Source organism: Chiloscyllium plagiosum, chromosome 43 (assembly GCF_004010195.1).
Source record: "Chiloscyllium plagiosum isolate BGI_BamShark_2017 chromosome 43, ASM401019v2, whole genome shotgun sequence".
Lineage (NCBI taxonomy): Eukaryota > Metazoa > Chordata > Chondrichthyes > Orectolobiformes > Hemiscylliidae > Chiloscyllium > Chiloscyllium plagiosum.
Genome location: NC_057752.1, coordinates 6072181 through 6087061, shown reverse-complemented (window position 1 = coordinate 6087061; position 14881 = coordinate 6072181). Strand labels below are relative to the sequence as shown.

Genomic DNA, 14881 nt, shown 5'->3' with positions numbered 1-14881 from the left:
TACACTTAATGGTAAGATCCGAGGGAGTGTTGCTAAACAAAGAGACCTTGGAGTGCAGGTTCATAGCTCCTTGAAAGTGGAGTCGCAAGTAGATAGAATAGTGAAGAAGGCATTTGGTATGCTTTCCTTTATTGGTCAAAGTATTGAGTACAGGAGTTGGGAGGTCATGTGGCTGTACAGGACAGTGGGTTAGGTAACTTTTGGAATATTGTGTGCAATTCTGGTCTCCTTCCTATCCGAAGGATGTTGTGAAACTTGAAAGGGCTCAGAAAAGATTTACAAGGATGTTGCCAGGGTTGGAGGATTTGACCTATAGGGAGAGGTTGAATAGGCTGGGGCTATTTTCCCTGGAGCGTCAGGGGTTGAGGGGTGACCTTTGAGGTTTATAAAATCATGAAGGGCATGGTTAGGGTAAATAGACAAGGTCTTTTCCCTGGGGTCAGGGAGTCCAGAACTAGAGGGCATAGGTTTAGGGTGAGAGGGGAAAGATATAAAAGAGAGCCAAGGGCAACTTTTTCACGCAGAGGGTGGTGCGCCTGTGGAATGAGCTGCAAGAAGTGGTGGGGGCTGGTATGATTGCAACATTTTAAAATCATCTGGATGGGTATATGAATAGGAAGAGTTTAGATGGATATGGGCCGGGTGCTGGCAGGTGGGACTAGATTGGGGTGGGATATCTGGTTGGCATGGACGGGTTGGACCAAAGGGTCTGTTTCCATGCTGTACATCTCTATGACTTTTCTTTTAGAGATTTATCTGGAATTGAGTATCACTCCTGCCACAATTCTTTAAACTTTAACTCAACTGACTCTTGTCAGTTTATTTTCCTTGCACTGTTGAGATTCATTTGAGTTTGCTGGCATAAGCCTTTCTCGGTTCTGATGGCCAAAATGTTTCCGTTCTAATAACCTGAAGACTTTTGTACAAATTTCCCTGGCTCGGAAGCTCAAAGTACCAACCACACTTTGACTAGGGTGACTGGTTTGCCTGAACTAAAACTCAGTTTTGTTTGTTCGGGAAATAAATGTTCTCTTATGAACTGAAGTCAAAAGTTAAATAAATGGCTGTAAACTTTGACAGTATGAGCATTTAGTCCATCAACACCAATGTGTCATACTAAGCACTTGATCGTCATCATATACCTCCTTGGAAATTATGTAATTGAGTTACTGTTCCAAATTATTACCTGAACTGATTTTTAAAAATTGGTCAAAGTCCATCTATCTTTATTTTTAAAATCCAAACCCCAAAAGATGTTTTCATATACATATGGCCTCCCTCAACACTCTGTGGGTGGGCTGTCTTCCAACATTCACCGTGCATAATCAAAATGAACAATGGCCAAGTGAGCAGGGGCTTCTGTGGAATTGTGACCTTGGGTAAGAGCTGACTCCTTCAGGAGACAAGTTGTGGAGGGAGGATGTTTTTTTTAAATACGTAAAGCATTTGTTGTGAGGGACTGTTTTGACATTTCTCTGAATAGAAAATGTAGTTGTTCCAGTTTTACCAGAGCTGCATATTTCATGATTGTACGGAGTTTCTGGCTTTATAACATGTGAGTTAGTTGAACAGACAGTATAGTCCAATAATTTATCTGTTAATCTATAGTATGTTTTAAGTGTTAGCCACAAGACACCCCAACTCACTTATTTGCCTACTGTCAAGAATGAATCCCACTCACCTAACAAGTGTCTGCTCTATTAGCTCTCAATCTGGCCTGGCAACAGCATTTTTTTTGAAAGTTCTCATCCTTGTTTTCAAATTTCTCTAGAATTTTCTCCAGGCCAAGTCCCTCCAAGATGGCTGCGCTCTTCAAATTTCAGCCTCTCGAATAGCTCCAATTTTAATCACTCCACCATCAGTGGTCTGCTTGGGCAAGAAACTCTGGAGTTCCTTGCTGAAGCCTTTTTTCCTTTTAAGACACTCCTTAAAACTTACCCCTGTTGTTCAAGTTTTTGGTCATCTAACCGAAGATCTCATTGTGTGGTTCAATGTCAAATTTTGTGTGATAATTGCTTCTGCACTAGGCCTGGAGGGCATGTTACTGTAGTAAAGGTGTGACTAAAAATGCAGGCTCTATATACAAATTCAATATTTAAATATTTATATCCTATTTAAACACTCTTTTCAGTAGATTTTATTTTGTATTCGGACCAGATATAATTGTGGAATATAGACCAGACACTGTTTTTGCTGATGAATAAATGAATGTTGCACTGCTGAATCATTCTGGGAACCAGGAAATATACAGCAAAGTACAACTGCTTCGGTTACAATGTAAATACCAATTTTTCAGTTGAGCTGTCTGAGTGAACCCACGCTGACAATGCTATCAGTACAGTGGAATGTTGCCGTGGGAGTAATGACTCTGTACAGCATCTTGTTGATTTTAAGAAAATGTACTTCCTCTGCAATTACAAATTACAGGCTTCACAGCTCAGAATTAAAGATTGTGAGTTCCAGGAAAGGGTGGATATCTTGCGTGGGAGACTAAAATTAGGGAGGCATATTTTAAGAATATATACTAATGCCTTGGATGACAGAAGTGAATGGATGCACGTTTGCGGATTACATAATAGTTGGGAGGACAAGTAGTGAGGATGACCTGAGGAGTCTGCAGAGGGATAGAAGGTGAGTGGGCAAATGCCTTAGCCAATACAATATAATGTAGGAAGGTCTGAGGTTATGCACTTTTTCAGGAAGGTAAGAAGAGTTGAATATTATGTAAATGGGGAAAAGACTGCAGAAAGCTGCAGCACAGAGGGATTTAGGAGTCCTCATGAACAAAGCAAAAATCTAGCATCCAAGTTGTGAGGAAGATGGAAGGCAAATGGAAAGTTGACCTCTAGTTCAAAGGAAATGGTGTGTACAAAAATAGGGAGGTCTTGCTGAAATTATACTAGGTACTTGTCAGACCATAGCTGGAATACCGTGAACCGTATTGGACCCCATATCGAAGGAAATTGATGTCGGGCACAGACCAGCGAAGGTTCACCAGACTGATACCAGATATGGAGGAACTGTTTTTTGAGGAGAGGTTAAGTAGATTACGCCTGTAATCTGGAATTTAGAAAAATGAGAAGCAAGCTTATTGAAATATACAAGATTATTAGGGGGCTTGACGGGGAAAAAGTTTGACAGGTTCACAACTCAAGACTCATCATGCTGTCCCTTGTGGGACAGCTGAATACCAGAGGGCTTAAGTTGAGTAAGCAGTTGCCCATTTAAGACAGACGTGAGCAGGATTTTTTTCTGAGGGTAGTGATCCTGTAGAATTCTTTACTAGAGAGGACCCTCAAGGCTGTGTCATTAAATATATTCACGGCTGAGATATGCAGACTTTTTTTTATCAGTAAGGGAATCAAGGGTTATGGGGGGAAAAGGCAAGCAAGTGGAGTTGAAGGTCATTTGATCAGCCATGATCTTATTGAAAGGTGGAGTTGACTTGATGGGCTACCTCTGCTCCTATATCTTATGGTCTTATTTGTGTGTCCGCTGTGGCTCAGTTGATATTACAATTGCCTCTCGGTTATGGATTCAATACCCATGTTAGGGGCACAAAAATCCAAAGAACACAAGAAATAGGAGTAGACCGAGGCCCATCAAACCTGCTTCTCTATTCAACACTATCATGGCTGGTTTCAGGCTTGAACTCCACTTTCTACTCCCTTTTAAGACAGATGAGAATATTTGTTTATTTATTGGGGGTCATTAGACTGCAGAAGGTCATGAAAGCTAGGTCCAGGTTGCTGGGCAGGGATCAGAATCCACAGATCTAAAGCTGCCAACCTCATTCCCCTCCCATTCAATTTTATTAATTTTTGTGGTGGTTGATACAAGTAAGTTGCTCAGTAAACCATCTTAAGTGCAGGATTGAAACCCACTGAAGAAAAATCCATAAAAGCTGGAAGTGACACAATTGGTTCAAACTCGTCTTTCATACATGAAATAATGGAACTCCAGTTCAGACTAGTACCATTTATTTCTAAGTTTTACTGGGTTTTCCTTCTCTGCTGAGAATAGGTTTCCTTTCTCTGAAATAACATTTATGAACTTTTTCCAAATTTTATAACAACTAGTTTCACCATCATCTCCACTCCCTTCCATTTTTGTTTTTTTTCTCTTTGTCTTAAAGTGAATTCAGGTTCACAAGCAACCAATTGAACATGCTTTCTGAATTATTAATCCAAGCCTCTGGATTAAGAGTTCCGGAATATTACTGCACCGCTCACATAAATAAAGTAAGGAGTTTGGGCAAGATTTCAAAATTGTAGCAAAGTGGAAGGATTTATTAAGTGTAGGCCTAATTAATCAGTCATTAACACTGGTTAACACCTGTACTTTTTTATTCCAGTTAGGGACAACAGAACTCACAAAATTCTGGTCTAGATTCAGCTCGTAGACTTCTACAATTTCTTCAACTTCAGTAATCCGCTCAGGTTCCAGCTCGATGCAGTTTCCTTTTGGATCTTCCCTTTCTCCACTATCACAAACATGGTTTCAACTCCCTTCTTGTACTATGACCACTTAATTGCTCCAAACATGGATGCTGGAAAGCTGAATAAACTGTGTAGAAGGGGAGGGGGCATGTGGGAGAGAGAGAGAGAGAGAGAGACGGTTAACTCAGGCCAGTGACCCTCCTAGTAAACTATTTGAGCCAACCGCCCACATATTAGGGAACATAATGGATCTTGAGTTGGGCCCCTGCCATCTGGCTTTAGCTCTTAATCTATAATATTCCTAAGCAATAGAATTCTCACAGATCAAGACACACCCTATTAGTTATATACTGGTTTTAAAGAGATACAGGTCCATGCAGTTACAAGCTAAGGTTACAAAGGGTCACTTCCTGTCCAGATTATGCTGCTTTTAAGTTGTACAGATAAATGTTCAAGCTGCAGAATTTGATTATGTAGCTTCATTCCTACATGACTTCCTTGCATCACCCCTAAGTGTGGGTCCCTGTCCAGAGCAGTGGGAAAAAAACATTCTCCACTCCCCCTCCACCCCCACAGCCCAGATTTACTTCCAAGGAATCTGCTCTGGGACATTTCCCGTTTGGGGGAAACCAGAATTTGGCTTATTGAAGCAGAGTATCCCTAAGTGTTTTGATTTCAATAAATAACTCATAACATAAACAAAGAGAGGGGGTCATTTGAATAAAATGTACTGAATTAATGACTGGATTGACTATTTTCCAGTATCTTCCCAGCTAGTTTCCTCCCACTGTGACAACCTTGTACTCTTGCACTAAGACAAAAAGAAATGTTGTCATTCATGTTTCGAAATTAATGTTTTAAACAGCTTGGTGCAATCAACCCTCTTGTCAGAAGTTGTGTGCTAGAAGTCATGATTCAACTTCAAGCCCTGCTTCTGAGTTCTATTTTGTTATCTCCAAACAACCTGAAATGCTGCAGATTCATTTTCTGCTGTCATTTAGTACGTTATAGTTGTACAAGTCTGAACCTGTGCTTGTGGATAAAACAGCAAGTGCTTGGGAAGTTCCTCTGATTGCCACTAGGTGTCAGACACATTACTTCCAGCAACTCACAATTGCATTAACTGGAAACATTGCTTTTTTAAAAAAACTGTCTACAATTGCTTAAAATCAGTCTTGCTCACATTAATTTTGAAGTCAGTTACGACTAGATGACTTGTGTTTCTTGATGGTTTCGACTAATACAGTGTGGCAGGCAATTGATTGCTGGGAAAGTATATCGCCTAGTGTGCTGCTAAACCAGGCAGCCGGTCAAGTCCCTAATTTTAATCCCTGCTTCCCTCAGCCTTCACAACATCTACTGCCAAAGACTGTGCAGATCTCAGCTGGAAGGGATCCTGGGGTCATTGTGTTGACCTCCAGGAGGGAAGGACAAACATAATGCGTCCCCAGTTGCTGCTTCCAATAAATAGTCAAAGACCTGGACTAGACAGTGCAGGTATGTAAGAAGTTTGGGCAAGAGCCAGATCAGCCACTGCTTTGAAGCCACCTGTAGTTGAATAGTTGCTTGAAACTCTGATGTTGGAAGCACTAATTTAAACCAGGTCAGAGGCAAAGTACATGGCATGTAGGATTGTTCTAGAGCGCAAGTTAACAGTTTCAGGAATGGTTTGCTGAGTTCTAATGAGCTCTCCCTCTCTGTAATTAGTCCAGGGATCTCTGAGAATACGGGCTGCCTGCAGTACCGTGTGTTTCATGAAAAGGAAAACTGCAAAGCTTTTTGTGCCTCTCTCTCTTTCAGAAAATGAATGAGGCTTCGTCTTTGCTTAAAGCCACGTGCAATACCTTTATAAATACCCTTGAGGACTGTATGAAAATAGCAAGTGTGAAGATATCCCCAGAGCTGCTTTCACCTCCAGAGTCCCCAGTTGCACATGTCACCTCCACACCTCTTCGCAGGGTAAGTGGTTATCTCTTCATCCCTGTAGCAGGATTCCTGGTTGAGACAGGGGCTTGTGATGCCGGTATGTCTTGTGACAGGTATCATTTGTCCCTCACTCTCTTCTTTTGAGCAGGTATCCAGACTGACAACGTAGAACCTGGCCACAGGCAATTATAGAGTGACACTAATGCACCGACATGATAGATTTGTTACAAGATTCTTGAACAGTTTCCTTTCTGGACCTAATGGCAGGAGGCCAGGTTAGCTTTTTCTAACGCACAATCAGAAACCTCAGGACTGTAACTGGCTGTTACAAATCTATTGTGCATTTGCTGTCACTCTTCTGTTTTGAATTATGTAAAGTTACAAGAACTTCATTCTAGTTAAATACACTGATGCTAAATTGCCTTTTTGCATACTGGCACAGTGAGCTGCATAATGTTTAGAAGAAATTGCAATATCATTAGAATCCTATCTGAATTTGACCATTTATATAATATAGAAACATTGCAAGAACAAGCAGCATAGTGTGTGTACGCTTTTCAAACTTGAAAAATTGACTGTTTTGGTTTTAAATTTGTTCTTTACACTTTGTAGGTTAAACGTTCAGTCAGTCACAGTGGTGTTGTTCCACCTGACAGGTACGTGGCTACTCTGCTCCTTTTTTTGAAATGTTTAATACCAAGGGACTATTGGGAAAAGATCAGGGTCAACCCCACCTAAGGTTAACAGTCACTTCTCAGATGATACCATCAACAGTTCATCGCTTAGCTGTGCATGGGAGCTTGCTATGCGCAAATTGGCTGCTGTATTTACCTGCATAACAATAGTACTGCAAAGCGAGCATTTGTACTTGAAGCATTACAGGGGCATTGTTAAGTGATTCACCAGGCGCAATATAAATTAATGCTTGACTTATGCCAGTTATGTGGCCTCTTTGGCTTTGCGTTGATGTCAACACTCTGTGCTTGAAATGGACAAATGTTCCTCCCATGCATCAACGTCTTTCCTCTTGACCAGCGCAAACATTCGTAAATAAATGTGTAATATTCTTCACTTACCTGGAGAAGTGCAGCTGCAACAAGACACCAGAAGCACTACAACTCCCATTGCCTGCTTGTTGGATTTGGCACCCCATCCACCATCTTTTTAGATGTTCACTCCCTCCACCACTGGCACTCAAGTGACAGCAGTGTGTACCATATACTCTGCAACAATTCACTAACCCTCCTTCGACAGCACTGTCCAAACCCAGGACCTCTATCATCGAGAAGGAAAAGGGCAGCAGAACATCATCGCCTGCAAGTTCCCCTCTAAGCTATGCGCCATCTTGACTTGGAGCTACACTGTTGCTGGGTCAAAATCCTGGGACTCCCTTCCTAACAATATGTACACTACCTGCTGTGGCAATTCGAAGGCAGCTCGCCTCCACCTTCTCCAGAGCAAATAGGAATCAGCAACAATTACCTGCTTTGTCAAAGGCGCACTGATTCAGAGAATTAAGCTTCCTTTTTATTTGAAAAAACAAGCCTCAGGAGCAGCTACCTAAAGGACCAGTGAAGTCCATTTTTGATGCTCCTTAAAATGAAAGCAACTTGAAGTAGATAATTTTTCCAATCTTGTCATCTGAACTAGACTTTACTATTGCGTATAAATGGCTAACGTTGCCACTATTTAAGACTTGTAACAGCCTCAGATACAGAGTCTTACAGCTGCCTTGTTGATTTTTGACTGTTTGGCTGCAGGAATGCAGAAATTAACAACTTGGTCCAGTCTCCGAAGAGTTCCATTACAGTAATGAGAAATCTGGAGGAAATGGCTGCCCATCGAGCTAGCAGACAAACAAGATCGCCCGTGGGAAACAAGACTCCAGACAGCTTTGCAGCACAACCAGAAAGTAAGAAACCACGCTGCTCATCCTGTTAAACATACCTCTTACCAATGTAACTGGAAACACCCGAGCCAATGATTTTTTTTTTAGAAAAAGTTGTTTGTGGTATGTGGCAGTCTGTGGGTAGGCCAGCATTTCTTGCCCATCCCTAATTTGCCCAGCAGGCAGTTTAGAGCCAACCGCATTGCTGTGGGTCTGGAGTCACATGTAGGCCAGATCCAGGTAAGGATGGCAGTTTCCTTCCCTGAAGAACATTAGTGAACCAGATGGGTTGTTAGAGACTAGTTTTATATTGAATTCAAACTTCACCACTGTTACTGCCTCCCCAGAAAAAATGGTTATTTTGTCAATCGATTATTATTCAGTAATTGAAACTGGAGAAGGTCTTGTGGTACAGTGGGTAGCCTCCCTGCATTTGAGCCAGAAGCTCGAGGTTTGAGACATGGATAGCATGGATAGAAGTTTGGCTGTCTGGCAGAAGGCAGAGAGTGGGGATAAAAGGATCCTTCTCAGGATGGCAGTCGGTGACAAGTGGTGTTCCGCAAGGCTCGGTGTTGGGACCACAACTTTTCATTTTATGCATTAAGTCTGAAGTGTGGTGTGAATTCAGTGGGTGCATCCTGTGTGGGGAGGCCATATTCCACCCGGAAAGTGGTGGAGGGATGACCTAACAGGAGATGGCAAATGAAGGAACAAGTGGTGCCAATTATATGACACGTGAATATCTAACTGACTGAGGCTGACCCTCCACAGCCCCTGAATCCCTCAAAGTACCATTACAGATAAAAGGCTGAAGGTCCTCTCTGACAAATGCTGGATAACTCCAAAACCCATGCACCGTTTGTCCAGATTAGTGATGCAAGACAATACTCATTATTAGTGTAGACCCAAACATTGTAGCCATCAGGGCACAGTGGAACCTGTTGATCATACAAATGAAGTGGCACCTGTAGTTACTGGAACGGCAAGTTTCAAGCAGGGAAGTGTGAAATGGAGCCTTCTGAGAGCAAGAGAGAGTCTGATGCCAATGGAATAAATAAGCCTTGCTTCCTAATCTATGTGTATGTGATTAACTTAATATTGATTCGACTCTGATAGAAAGACAAAGCATGGGTAAATAGTCAATTCCTGCACCACCCTCCCCAAAAGCCACGGTTAGCTGTTCTTTTATTTGTATGAAGTATATGATTAAACACAACTGCAAAAATTGGTTTAAGACTGGAGTGTCTTTCTTTTCCTTTTGTGTATCAAGTAAATTGACTCATTTTGCTGAGATTTACCTTCTTTTGTCCTCGCTGGCTTGCATTGATCCTCCCATTATTGTGGAATGGGTGCAAACGCAAAAGGTTGCAATTTCCATACAGTACTGGGGTTGCACTTAGCAGCTCATTTCACAATGCACCAAATGGTTGAGGTTATGGGCCTGTGGGCCTTCAGTTTGGTCGGGGGATACGATAGCCGTTCGTCTGGCCTGGGCATTCTGCTGCAAGGAGACAACAATCTGTTCTCTCCCTTCCTCCCCACCCCTCTTAATTTCCTGTCGCTGTGGTGCAAACGTTGTGTTGAGCCAATAAGATGAGCTTTTTTTTTCTCTCTCTCCCTCTCCCTCTCTCTGTTTGTTTGTTCCATGGGATCTGGGCTTCGCTTCGTCAGTGACTCCAGCATTTGTTGCGTCCCTAATTGCTCTTGAACTAAGTGGCTTGCTCGACTAGAGTCAACCATCTTACTCTATGTCTGCATTCACAATACAGACTAGACCAAGTAAAGATGACAAATTCCCTTCCCTCAAAGACATTAGTGAATCAGATGTAGTTTTGCAGCAATCAATGATAGTAATGGTGGCCATTAAACTGAAATTAGCTTTCAATTCCAGATTTATTGAGTTTGTGCCCCAGAGCATTAGTCTGGGTGCCCGGAATACTAATCCAGTTACATTATCATTTATGCCACTATTTCTCTATTATATCTTACTGATATGATTGAACTGATGGTTGGGGGAGGGAAATGCAGATAAACAACTCATACGCTGGCTTCAAACTTCACAGATTTACTGCCACCTTCCCAAAGTGTCCAAGATGAATCTGCAAGTAGTGCCAATGGTGAGTAATGTTCCTGGAGAAATAGTGCCCTTCTCTGTCAAGTGGCACCCAGAAAGAACAAGTTGAGACGCAGCCATATCATGAGGAGGAAACTACATCACCACATGAACAGAAGCATCTTCAATGTTATTGTCGGAAAATCATCAGAACTAATAGCTCCTGACAGAAGATGGAAACTTCCCATCCTGAAAATGCTGGTAACTTACTAATCTTTAGTATTGGGTGTGCCATTTAATGCATTAATACTTGTTTGAAATTATGTTGAAAATTTAGCAGGGTAGGGTGAGAGTGTCTTGGATTTTTGGTTTAAGTTGGCTCCCTAGTTTTTTCTTACATTCTAGGCTTCAGTCCTTTGCCCAACTAATACATGTGAAGGACAAAAATAGGGGAGCATTCTCTACAGGAAGGAACATTACATTAGTTTCCCCCTCCCATGCAAGAGGCAAAACGTCTCTGTAAATGAATTCAAAATTTAGCAAACTGAGTTGAATAATGTCATGTGCAATAACCCAATTTATAAATCAGACAATGGTGATTGAATACCATTTAGAACCATATGGATAATTTAATAGATCCCATTCCATGTTTGATTTAAGTAGACCTGTGTGGTGGTATATCTGGGGACTGCCAAATGCCTCCTATAACCTCACTTACCACTTAAAGGTCCACTTGCTGAAATGCAGACTGCCTCCATTGCATTTTCAATGGATAAATTGAATTTCACTCACCTCAATTACTGTGCTCAATGTCAAACTGATTGAGTAATGGGTTACACCAAAAGAATTGTATTGTTTGGTGGTGATGTAGTTCCATAAAACCCATGGGTATCAAATACCCTGACTGACCACAGACTGCTTGTAATGACGTCTACTTCCCAGACACCAAATCCAAGCGATAGGTTGGATCAAAGACTCGGGCATCCTAACTGCCATTAAAAAGAACATTTGTGATGATAAAATGTGTGTTACAGTTCGCTCGGAGTCTCAGTTGCTATGGCAACACTTTTTTACCTGGAGCTTGGAATAGTGATGGGCAAGATTCCAATTTCCCTTCCATCACATGACTGATCAAAAATCTCTCCTGTCCTATTCTCGCCTGCAATTGGTGTATCTTGAAAGCATCACAAGTCAATACTCAACATGTTTGGCTGTATTCTGAACCAATCTTTGGTGGTCATCAAGTCCTGGGGTGGGATTCAAACCCAAAGTTGCTGACTCCAAGGCAGGATGTGATCCACTACATCACAGCAGATGGTTTCAGATTGATATCATCTGAGGCACACTACTCTAATTTGTTCCCTTGAATTTGTTTACTGTTGGATAAGGATATATAGAACATATGTCCTTTTTCTTCCCCTGGAAAGTCCCTAGCAGTTTTACATTCAGTTTACATCAGCTAAAACCAAGTTCCATGCAACTCAAAAACCACTTCCTTAATAATGTAGCCTGTTACAAGTATTCTATAACACTAACGTTGCTTGAACCTGGAGATCTGAGGTTTAACAAGTTGATAAGCTAACTGTATTCTATTTATACTTTATTTTTCCAAAACAAATTGCAGGTAAACCAGTAGAGATTAAAACCTAGATTAAGGAAGGGTTAGTCAACTATATATAGGTTATCATTAGTAGACGCTAATTTTATCATCTACTAAATCTGGGACTATAGATTCCATTAGTATTTGGCTATCCTTGTCACCATTTCCAATGGCCCTACTTGTGCTGCAGTCATACTATCATCTATGATTGTTGTTCCTGAATTTCTTTAACTTTATTCGTAGTTCAGTTCAGCTGCACGAGCTGAGGTACAAAATAAATTAATATTTTTCTATATTTTGTTACTTTTATTTCATCTTCCTTTATGTGAACTGATTTGAATGTAATCACTTTTGAAACCAAGCGATGCTATAAGTTCATTCTCTTAAGAATAGTTTTATTTACATGACAGTGGTGGTGAAAGGTGATTCAAACAGAAAACTTAACAAAAATGGTCCAGTTGAACTGTTCAGAGGTATTTTCAAATCTAATATATTTAAAAGGGGAAGAAAAACCGATCCAGAATAATTTCCTGTCCAGACTGGAATCCTCTTCTGTTTGTGTTGCACAAACCATAGGTGTCTACAAACCTGCAATTCAGCCCATTGTTACAATAATAATCTTTAGAATAATCCAATATTAATTCTGCTGACTTGTACGCTTTCTGCTACAGCTCTGCACCTACCTCAGCTTCAAGTAGTGATTTAATTTTCCCTTCCAAGGTGCAATGGTCTCTCATTGTCAATTACTTCCAGTAGTAAACAAATGCCATTCTTTGTGAACAACACCTGAGCAAAGAAATTTATGAATCATTTTCCTCACTCACTCCTCAGTGACAATTTTAAAATTTATCATCAGCAATTGCTCAGAACAATTGTGGAATGTTTGTCAGAGTACAATCTGTGGCAAGTTAGCACTGCTGCCTCACACTGCCAAAGACCCGGGTTCAATTCCCGCCTCAGGCAACTCTGTGTGGAATTTGTACATTCTCCCCGTGTCTGCGTGGGTTTCCGTCGGGTGCTCTGGTTTCCTCCCACGGTCCAAAAATGTGCAGGTCAGGTGAATTGGCTATGCTGAATTGCCCGTAGTGTTAGATGAAGGGGTAAATGGACGGGAATGGGTCTGGGTGGGTTGTTCTTCGGAGGGTCGGTGTGGACTTGTTGGGCCAAAGGGCCTGTTTCCACACTGTAACGAATCTAATCTAATCTGATCTAAAGAACTTTTGTGTGGAGTCTTTTAACATGTGGGTACAGTTGTGCTGTAGCTACCATACAGTTCTGGCTGACCAGAAGGGGTGCCTGCTCTTACTGTCTGCCATAGGTGGATTGGAAGGATTTGCAGGTTGATAATAAACCTGTTTTGACCATGTTGCCAGCACACCACCTGTAGCCAGAAAGTCCTAATGTAGGGGGGAGAAAACCCAAGACTTCTGACCTCGAGGTAGGGACGCTATCCACAGCATCACAATATCTCGTGCATTTTTAAAAATAAGTTACAACCTCTTGTCTCGATCTTCTTCTACAAGGCTTGATTTAGTCAGTCTTGTTCACTATCAAAACACTAAATTTTTAAAAAAACTCCTTTTAAAAGTGCTGAAAACACTCAGGAGGTCCAGCAACATCTGCAAAGAGAGAAATTGAGTAAATGTTTCAAGTCAAATATGACTCCATATTCAACTCAACAATTGCTGTTTCTCCCTCCTCAGACGTTGCCAGACCTGCTTTGTTTTGATTTCTGATTTCCAACATCCCTAATATTCTGCTTTTACACTAAATTTCCTCTTGGCCTTTGTAAAGCATTTTGTTCATAAATGTAACAGCTCTGTACACAGGATGGTCAAGCAGAAATGAAATGAGCTATTATTCTGCTCTTGCTACTTATGTAAACAGGACTTGTTGCACAGTGCTAATGTCCCTGACGCCAGGCCTCCTAATATACCTAATGGCAGCTAGTAAGATCAGGCCAACTACCTGCAGAAGGCAATGGCTAACTACTGCAGTACTTTGCCTGTAAGCATGGACAAATCCAGTGGAAGTTCATGGCTCAACTTCAGAAACGAGGACAAGGGAAAAGACAGGCAGAATAGTCATATCAATTTAGCCTTAGAGTTTTTTTTAAACTTAAAGGGCTCTTCAGGCATTGCAGTATTTCATTTGATCTTGGACCACATAAGATGAGCTCTTAGAATACCTGAAATGCATCTGGGAAATCTGCTGTCTATTTTTGTTTGATTTTTTTTTTTCTTGAGTTAAATGGATTCCTTAAAAGCACTGAAAGATTTTCTGTTGTTTGTACTTTTAAGCTAGGTTCTGTGTCTTTTCATAAGATTCAGGACCAGGAGTAGGCCATTCAGTCTCATTGAGCCTGCTCCACCATTCAGTAAGTTCATGGCTGATCTTCTATCTCAGTTCCACACTTGTGCTGTCTCCAATATTAGAAACACTGTTTCTTCCCTTTTTTTATGGTCTTTGTGTGCTAGCAGAACAAGACTGTCCAAAATTAGTTTTGAAATAATTCATATCCAGGTGGGGAATTGGATTTTAGCTATTTTCTGTTCAATTGTGCCAAAAATGCTACTTTTCATTTCTGAATTTACTTGCGTCCAAAAGCTTTCTTCGTGCTGAGCAAGCGCTGAAGGTTTCCCATTTACTTGGGTGTCTCTTTAAATATGATTAAATTTGCAATAAAATTAAAATGAGAGAGGGAGAAGACGGATGCGTCCAGATTTGGTTGTTCTCAGGCATCCTATGCATCACTTCATGTCCTCTGATAACTCAGTCTCAATTGACAATAGAGAAGATCTGACCAGGTGAAACATGGCTGAGATGTTTTTAGTTATTTGTTATGTCGTTTAACAATCCACATTTTCAGAACACCTATCATAAGTGTACTCTCCAATGTTTTCCGAAAAAATGAAGTTCATGAGCACAAAACGGAAATATGAGCGGGGTGCCAAAGCAGGTGCAGGTTAGCTTTC

The 14881-nt window shown here is 41.1% G+C and overlaps 1 protein-coding gene across 4 annotated transcripts in view; it reads left to right on the top strand.

The window, feature by feature from the left end:
- The window catches only part of LOC122543324 (pleckstrin homology domain-containing family A member 3-like), a 25417-nt gene extending 12530 nt beyond the window's left edge, over nt 1-12887 (top strand). For 3 of the 4 annotated variants that reach the window (XM_043681848.1, XM_043681850.1, XM_043681849.1), the window contains 4 exons: nt 6240-6398; nt 6978-7021; nt 8126-8277; nt 10317-12887. In XM_043681848.1, the coding sequence (XP_043537783.1) occupies nt 6240-6398; nt 6978-7021; nt 8126-8277; nt 10317-10378 (417 nt within the window). In that variant the 3' untranslated portion in view covers nt 10379-12887. The remainder of the gene's footprint in view (nt 1-6239; nt 6399-6977; nt 7022-8125; nt 8278-10316) is intronic. The other variant, XM_043681851.1, reaches the window with a different exon arrangement.
- Nucleotides 12888-14881: the final 1994 nt, after the last annotated feature.